The following is an 8,350-nucleotide window of genomic DNA, read 5'->3' as shown; positions in this document are numbered from 1 at the left end:
TTGCTGGGGTTGAGGGGAGGTGGGGCATGCCCCTTGTGGACCCCCTGCCGAGGGGGTCGCTGGGGGGCCTCCCTTGGGCCTGTGGGCAGCTTCCTTGAGAGGGAAGGGACCTGGCGCTCGCAGCCTGCCCCAAAGAGGGGTGGGAGGAGTGGGCGGGAGGGAGGCAGGTGCCCCTCATCTGCCCCATCTCTGCAGGGGAGGTGCTCGCTCCTATCCTGGCCTGGGCTGTCTCCATGGCCCAGGGTGTGAGGTGGGGACGCTCAGTGGGCACTGGTGTCCTGGGCGCAGCTGCCCTGGGTCATCACCACGGGCTGCGGGGGGCCGCAGCAGCAGCCAGTGAGGTGTCTGCGGTGACCCCACTGGTGAACTAAGGGAAAGTGATAATGGAGCCCACGGTGGAGCAGGGCCGGGAGCAGCCACACCCCAACCCCCATAGGTGGCTTATCTGAGCCCAGGCAGGACGCCGCGGGGGAGGCCCCACGCCCACACCTTGTCACCTGGCCAGACTGTGACCCCCGTGACCCCTGGCTCCTCCACTCACCCCCGACAGCACTGCCAGGCTCTCAGATTGTTCCTATATAACTTTTATTTCTGGAAGTTAAAGTAGATACAGCAATATACAAAAAAACCAAAAACAAAAAACCCACAATAATATAAATTTTTACACTATGAAGTATACATTGGAATTTGAATGCAGTGGCTGGGACAGCAGCTTACAAACCACTGTGGTAGGTAGGTTAAGCGCTCCATGGGAATCCCTCGGCAGGGCTGGGGTTGGGCAGGGGCAGTGGAGAGAGCGGCCAGGGCCTGGGGACTCTGTTCTTTAAGGGAGGGACCGGGGCAAGGCCAGCTCCTCTCAGAACTTCTGCTACAATCAGAGTTAGCCCAGATACGCATGCTACCTAGGGCCAGGAACTTGACAGTGAAGCCCAGACGCGTGCCCTAGGTCCCCAGGACCTACTGTAAGCTCGAGTCCGCTTTTCTCAACAGTCTCTGGGGGTCAGCGTTAAGCTTATTATGTACGAGAAGTGTTGCTGCGGAAGGGAGCTTGGGACTACGAATCAGCCCCCCTCCCCCAGGCAGGAGGACAGGGATGCCCAGCGGCAAGCCCCATTCATCTTGGAGAGAAGGTCCTCACCCTTTAATTCAGAAACTATAGCGAAACTGGGTCCAACAGACAGAATTCCACAGGAGCTCTACCAACCAAGGCAAGGCAGCTTTGAGTCACCAAATCGGGCCATGCCTCTGGGTCAGAGAAGGCCCTCCGAGCACACCACTGAGTGGTCCAGAATGCCAGCAGAGGCCAGCCGCCCGCCTCAGGGCCCGCACGGAGGCCATAACAGGTGCAGGCACTCTGGCTGCCCGGCCTCATCTGTGAGTCACCACTAGCCTTGGGGAGGCCCTCACACGAGGGCAGACTGTGAGTTCATCACCAGGAGGCCTTTGCCCTGTGTTAGCCAAGTGGAGACAGCATTGCAGGTGCTGCTGGAAGTCACGGAGAAACCGGGGCGAGAACCGTATTCCCTGAGCTCAACCAGACACTTGGCTAAGGCCCCACAGCCTGAGTCACGTCCGACCTGCAACCCCCACTCCCTCTGCTCCTGTGAGGTCCCAACAGCAGGGCTCCCAGAGCAAACAGGATGAGGGACCTCGGACCCAGGAGGCGGTGACCCCGGAGGGCCAGGTGGGCCATGGAGGGAAGCCAGGCTACCCCAGCCCCGCAAAGGCACCCGGAGCAACACCAAGGCTCCGGGGCGGGATGTCAGTCCAGGGAGAGAGGGTGCGGCTCTCACACCCTCTGCCCAGGCTTGCCCACCAAAAGGCCACCATTACAGAGGAAAATAAAAATCTGTTTATAAAAAAAAGTCTAAAATGGGCAGGTTCTCCTTAAACCTTCTTATGTCGAAACCGACGGCCAAGCCACAGCTTCAAAGGTCCATCAAGGGTCTGACCTGAAGCCCATTTCATAAATTATCAGCCTAAGAAACCGAATGCTTAGAGCACCAAGGAGGCTGCTGAGTTTTGTTTTCTTAAATACAGAAAAGGCTACGCTGCTGAGACAGTGTTTGTGTTTTTTTTTGTTTGTTTTGTTTTTTGTTGTTGTTGTTTTTCCCCTTTAATTCTCATTCTTTAATTTAGAAGGAAACCTAGGGGCTTAGCCAGTCCTGTCTTCTATTTGGACACTAGCAAGGTTAAAAGTGCAAGGCCAGGAGTGCGCAGCTACAGGCGGCCTGGGCGCGAGCTCGCAGGAGTGGGCAGGCGCTGCGGGCGCAGGAGGCACTTGTCTGGCGGCGGCGGCGGCGACGGCGACAGAGCGGAGAAGGAGGGCAGGGACGAGCCGACGCAGACGCTTCCTCTCTCCCGCCGGCAGCCCACTTCCACACCCCCTGCACGGCCTCAGCACAATTCGTTTTTGCATCTAGATAAAAGCGTATCACCCACATCCACGCATTTCTCTATTTTAAAAAAGTGCCCAGATTGCTCAGAGATAGCAGAAGTAGGAGATTTTAAAAAAAAATCTGGAACCACAAGGTTAGGAGTTTCAGGTGGTCGGGGGCTGGGCTGCTTGAGGGGCGGTGGACCACGGGGAGGTGCCTCAGTCAGCTCTGCAGCTTCTGCTCCCAGCTCCTCACATGGGGGAGGTAGCGCACTCCGAGGTCAACTCCATGTCAAACGTGAGGGACTCTGCAGGGACACACAGGGACGTGGGGTCAGCCGCCCGACCCTGCAGCTCGCAGCCACACCCCCAACCCCTCAGACGACCAGAGGACGGGGCTCTTGGCCCCCGCAGCTGCCAAGCCTCTTCCTGCCAGACGCGCTCCCCTGCTCTCAGGGCCCTGTCTCCTCCGCACCTGAACCCCGTCCCAGCTTTCCGAGTGTAGATGGAAGGCTGCCCAGTCTAACACGGCAGCTTGCAGCCACGTGCGACACGGGGCTCACACACCACGGCTAGGCCTTGTCAAAAGCTCACTGCAGGTCTGACTTTGTAGGGAAAAGAACAATGAAGGGGCCGGTGCCGTGGCACTCTGGATTAAGCCCCCACCTGGAACCCCAACATGCCGTATGTGTGCAGGTTCAAGTCCCGGCTGCTCCCCTTCCGTTCTAGCTCCCTGCTAATGCACCGAAAAAGCAGAAGATGGCCCAAGTGCTCAAGTCCCTGCCATCCACATGGGAAACCGGAGGGAGTTCCAGGCTCCTGGCTGGGACCTGGCCCGCCCTAGCAGTTGCGGACATTTGGACGAGCTCTCTCTGTTTTTCCCTGTCTCTGTAACTCTACCTTTCAAACAAAAATAAACCTTTAAAAAAAAAAAAAAAAGAATGGAGAAAGATCAGTTTCTTACACGCTGAGATGACAGGAAGTTGGATATACTGAGTAAATACATCGTAAAGAGTTAGCTGCACCTGTTTCTTTTTCCTATTTTTAACACGGCCACTAAGAAATGTGAGAGCGCTGCCCCGGAATTTCCTCCTGCCAGCGCAGGTGACGCGTGAGTGGGCGGGTGTGGGGGCTGACTTCTGCCACGGGGCACGGCCTGGGCAGCACCCGATACTCACCAAACTGCCCTCCTGCTGAGGGCTCAGCACCGTCACCATTATTTCCAAACTGCATCAATGAATCTAAAGTGCGGGGGGACATCGGCAGGTCAATGGTATTGCTGCAGGTCGTTCTGTAGGAAACGGGGAGCGGCAGGAGGGGAAAGGGCCGGGTTGACAAGACACAATGGAGGAAAAAAAAAAAAGAACAAAACACACACACACAAGCCATCAAACTCTGGTCTCCAACAGAAAAATAAAAGCTCAAGCTTTTTCAACACACAAGGTCACTTTGAGTCCTGCACGTAGCCCAGGAACATCCACCCTTCACAGAACACCTCTCACCTGGCATCCTACTCCTGGGAGGTAACTGAGGACATTAGAAAGAAACGCAAAACCAAGAGGGTAAGCCACTTACGGTGTCACACAGATAAACTTGGTCTTCAGGTATGGGGCAGCACCTGGAAGAAGAAAGCTGGGCTTACTGAGCGTGACCTCACTCGGAGTGCAGGGCGGGAAGGGGCCGTCTCCCACCAGGCCGGGCAGAGGTTGTCTGGAAACCTCCTGCCACCCGGCCGCCCTCCCAGGCTCTGGGCCACGTGATGCGCTCGGTCCCTGCAGCTCTCAAGTTCAATACTTCCACGAAGCCTTCCTGAGCTGCATGCACTTTCCAGCATGCCCTTGTCCTGCCTGGGCCTACACTAATGCTGACCCGGTGTTCACTCCTCCCCTAGGTTGTGTGAACAGTTAACCGCCTCCGCGTGGTCTGGGGATGCTACTCTGGCCTGGTGGTATCTCTCAGATAACTGCTCTGCACGTGGGGACCAAGCCTATGTGTGGTCTTTGCACGGCATCCAAGACTAGGGTTACCAGGTCTTCAAAGGAACAGAGTCTGCAGACGCCTGTGGCTCCAAAGCCAAGGGCGTTCCTCCTGTCCCCATCAGCATCAGCCTGCCTCGCCCACACGCTGGAGGAGGGCACTGCGGACGTCCCAGCTGCATAAATCTATCAAGCAAACAGCAGCTTCCCTACTCAGGGGAGAGGTCTTCTGGTGCAACTGGCTCAGCCAGCAAACTAGCAGGCGAGGCCTGGGCTCGTCTTCAGCGGCTAAGAGACCCAGGACAATGGAATCTGTATCTGTCTTTCTCTCTCTCTCTCTAGCATAAAATAAGAGGGGAAAGAGAGGCGCTGACTACCTGTGGGCCCTGCCATTGATGGTACTTGTTCTATAGTTTAAAAAGTGAGGACTTGAATAACTGAATCATGGATGCTGACTGCCTACGCGGCGTGAACTCTGGGGAGGTACGGAGGATAAAGCATTTAGGAAGCACAGGACGCGATGGGGTGGGCAAGAGAAGGAATCGTATAGCGGGGGGCTCACGGAGGGGCTCAGGGAAACAGGGACCAGGCGCAGAGGCTGGTCTGAGAGGCCTGCAAGGTGGCCACTCGCGTTCATTTTGGCTCAAGAAACTGAATACTTCAGAGAGGATGGCAGAGGGTAAGGCAGGTTCTGGGGTCTTACAGAGCAGGCCTGAGGGGAGCTGATGCCCTAGATGGAAAGGGGTTTAACTCCCTACGAGCCAGACAGCTGAGAAGGGACAGCAGACACAAGGATGAGCGGCAGCCTCTGGGGGCTCCGCACAAGGCTGGAGTATCTCCAAGTGGCTCAGAATCCCTCCCTCCAGCCAAGGGGACACCGTGTGGGCTCACGGTGGAAAGGGAGGAGAAAGGACCGGGAAAGACCCATCTCTGAGACTCTCACACGTAACATGCGTGCAGGCCCCCCCCTCCGCCCAACGGCAATGCACACAGCAAGACCCTCGGCGCACCCTGGCAAGGGAGACACGGCCCCAGACCCGCAGCTGGGATCCTGCAGCCGACCTTAGTGCACAGGCCCGGCGCTTGGGCCAAGGGCAGTGCGAGAGGGAACAAAGGGAGCGTGAGAGGGGCTGATAGACCCGACTCCCAACTGAAGCGCAAGGTGGGGAGAGAGATAAGCAGAGACAGGAAGTCAGAGTTAAACCCTCCACTGCCTAGCGAAACTCCACACCAGAACAAAGGGAAAGCCAACCGTCGGCGAGCTCAAACCCCTCTTCCCCGCCCCCAGAAGTCCCTCGGAGGGAGCGCCTATGAAAAAGCGTGTGTGAGATCTGGACAAAACCAGTTTGCTTTTTTAAAGAAACTACTCATGCAGGGAAAACCAGCTCCAAAGGAGCGCGTTAAAGAGCCCACCGCTGGCTCCATGAGTAAGAAAAGCCAAATAAGAACCAAGACTCGGGACAGGCGTTCGCTTAGCCTAATGGTTAAGCCGGTGCCGGCTGACACGCCTGCGTCCCACACGGTGGAACGGGCTCGGAGTCCGGGCTAACGCAGACCCGGGAGGCGGCAGTGATGGCTCAGGTAACGCGTGAGCCTTTGCTAAGGCCCCTGCAGGTATCTGGGGAGTGAATCAACAGATGGGGGCACTCTGTCTCTCAAAGAAGGAAGGAAGGAAATTCAATTTTAGAAAAGGGAAAGAAGAATGCAAGCCAGAGGCTGCTCCTCAGGACAGGTGCGGGGACAGCCAGCCAGAGTTGGAGTGGCAAGCGTGTGATGGACGCAGACAGGAGGGCTCCCCCTACCCACGGTTCACACCAAGGACCCAGGGGCCACAGGTGTAACGTATCTCTTCCTCTCCCTCTGTCACTGTCTTTCAAATAAATAAATCTTTAAAAACTGATTTTAATAGCCGCACATCCTACATGCGAATCCCACACCCCTCGCACCGGCTGCCTTCACCCCTGCGAGCCCTCCTCCGCGGTGCTCCCTGCTCTGGCACCGCCAGGCCCGTGTCCTCCAGGAAGCTTTGCAGTCCTCCTGCCACTGCTCCGGTGCTTTGCGGGGCTCAGGTCTCCGTCCCGGCCCTGCTGGCACCCCCAACACAGGAAGCACCGTGCTAGCTGGGCATCCAGTCCTCTCACGTTTCGTGGGCAGGGGTGACCTATTTCCCCATTCAGACTGGGGTGCTCCCTGTGGGGCAGGGGCTGGCCACCCGGAGTCCACTCTTCTCTCAAATCACATCGGCCACGGCCAGCAGCGCCTGGCGAGCTCCTCCCCAGGAGGAGAACGAGGGTCTCCCAGGTTATTCCGCCAAGGACCCCGCAACCTGCAGCTCCTCCCAAGAAGGAGGACGGGAACGTGGAAAATCAACAACTACCTGGGTCAGCTTCAGGGTGCTCCTGGCTCTCCGGCCGACAGTACTTTCCGAACGCCTCCTCCTTAGGAATGTCGGGGTAGAGATAGACGAGTGGAGACACCAGGATGTTGGTGGCGTCCATGATCTTATAGCCCATGATGATCTCAGCAAACGACATGTTGTTCAGCTGCTGCTTGGTGTACGGCTCCACCGACTGGATCTGGGTCTTCCCTGTCGCACGAGGTGGGAAGGAGAGGTGCTGGCACCTGCGGCTAGGCGTACTCCCACAGCATACTCCCCCCAGGCGTGTCTCCTTGGTGGGGACAGACCTATGGCAGGCCAGCGCTCGCGCCCCTGAATACCCCTCCCTGTGGCCTGGCACTGTGGAAAGGGCCAGGATGACTATGACAGAGACTATCATTTTGGCCATAGGCAACAGACCGGAGTAAGATGTGTTAGTGAGGGTAGGCAAGAAAGAGGATGAAGAATAAAAAATTTCAACTGCAAATTTCTTGGAACACACTGCTCACTGGAACAAGCGAAACAGACTGGCAAGTCAATCTTTCAGACGCAGGAGTTCAAAGGTGGCCGCACCTGTCTGCGTGGGGCAGGGGAGTGTGAGGCCATCTCTGCCCGCCAGAGGGCAGCAGTGCTCAGAACCAGCCCCGCCGCGAGGGAGCAGCAGAGCTCACTTACCACTGATGTCCTTCTCCACCCACGTGAAGGTGACACCTCCCTCTTTGCTGCTTTCGCTGAATCTCAGTAGGAAGGTGCCTGGGGGCTTGGTGCTCAGGATGGCCCGCTCCCGCTCCTTGCTGATAAAGCCCATTATGTACCTGGAGCCGGAGAGGAGGACAGCATTGCTGGGGCTCCAGGCCATTGGTCCCGGGCCTTGGGGCTGAGAGGCAGGTGACTTGGCTACCCCGGGCGCTCTCTGCTCAACCTACCCTTCATTCCAAAGGGCCAGGATATACTTTTTCACAAGGTCAATGATGTTGTCCAGCCAGACCCAGAAGGAAAAGCCCTTGCCAGCCATGTTTTCCTGAAGAAAATAATGGGGAAATCAAGTCCATCGCCACCCCAGCCTTTTCTCCCTGGGGCAGAGGGCACTGCCCAAAAATACCTCCTTAGGTCCCCTGCCCTCAAGGAGGTCCTAGAAGCCACTGGACCAGAAGTCACTGGCCTGAAGGCCCAGCAAGCACTATGCCCATCTTTTAGGGACGCGCTCCCATGCTCACTCCCAAGAGACAACAGCAAGGAGTAAAACGGTTGCTTACTTTGCAAAATTTAGCCCATGTGATCTGACACCCTGAATAGTTCACACCAGGTCCTGAAGGGACAAAGAAGAAAAGTAGCAAATGTTCAGCTCTGAGTCAACACCTTACTTCTTAGCACACACACTTGGCCCGTAACAGGCCATGGAGCTACTGGCTGTCACGTGTCTGCAGGCTGCCACTGCCATTCGTGTCCACGCACACACGCACATGCACACACCCTCTCCCATCCCTTGGCCCTCCAGGGCTGCTGTGCAGCTGGGCAGAGGTAGCGGATGATGGGGAGCAGCAGCACACACCATCAAGCTGACAGAGTTGATGGCAGCACCAAAGTTATCCATAGTCCAGGTGACACACAGAGCATTCT

General features: G+C 56.9%; 1 protein-coding gene across 4 annotated transcripts in view; it reads right to left on the bottom strand.

Moving 5' to 3' along the window:
* Nucleotides 1-568: 568 nt before the first annotated feature.
* STAT3 (signal transducer and activator of transcription 3) overlaps nucleotides 569-8,350 on the bottom strand; it is a 60,159-nt gene continuing 52,377 nt past the window's right edge. The window contains exons 18-24 of one of the 4 annotated variants that reach the window (XM_051824988.3): nucleotides 7,987-8,039; nucleotides 7,657-7,751; nucleotides 7,406-7,545; nucleotides 6,728-6,940; nucleotides 3,953-3,995; nucleotides 3,556-3,668; nucleotides 569-2,685 (exon numbers count right to left, since the gene is read on the bottom strand). In XM_051824988.3, the coding sequence (XP_051680948.1) occupies nucleotides 2,630-2,685; nucleotides 3,556-3,668; nucleotides 3,953-3,995; nucleotides 6,728-6,940; nucleotides 7,406-7,545; nucleotides 7,657-7,751; nucleotides 7,987-8,039 (713 nt within the window). In that variant the 3' untranslated portion in view covers nucleotides 569-2,629. The remainder of the gene's footprint in view (nucleotides 2,686-3,555; nucleotides 3,669-3,952; nucleotides 3,996-6,727; nucleotides 6,941-7,405; nucleotides 7,546-7,656; nucleotides 7,752-7,986; nucleotides 8,040-8,350) is intronic. The other 3 variants (XM_051824991.3, XM_051824990.3, XM_051824992.3) reach the window with 3 other exon arrangements.

Source organism: Oryctolagus cuniculus, chromosome 17 (assembly GCF_051225735.1).
Source record: "Oryctolagus cuniculus isolate XC-2025 breed Fujian yellow rabbit chromosome 17, ASM5122573v1, whole genome shotgun sequence".
In the NCBI taxonomy this organism is placed as follows: Eukaryota; Metazoa; Chordata; class Mammalia; order Lagomorpha; family Leporidae; genus Oryctolagus; species Oryctolagus cuniculus.
This window is presented reverse-complemented; position numbering and strand designations above follow the sequence as displayed.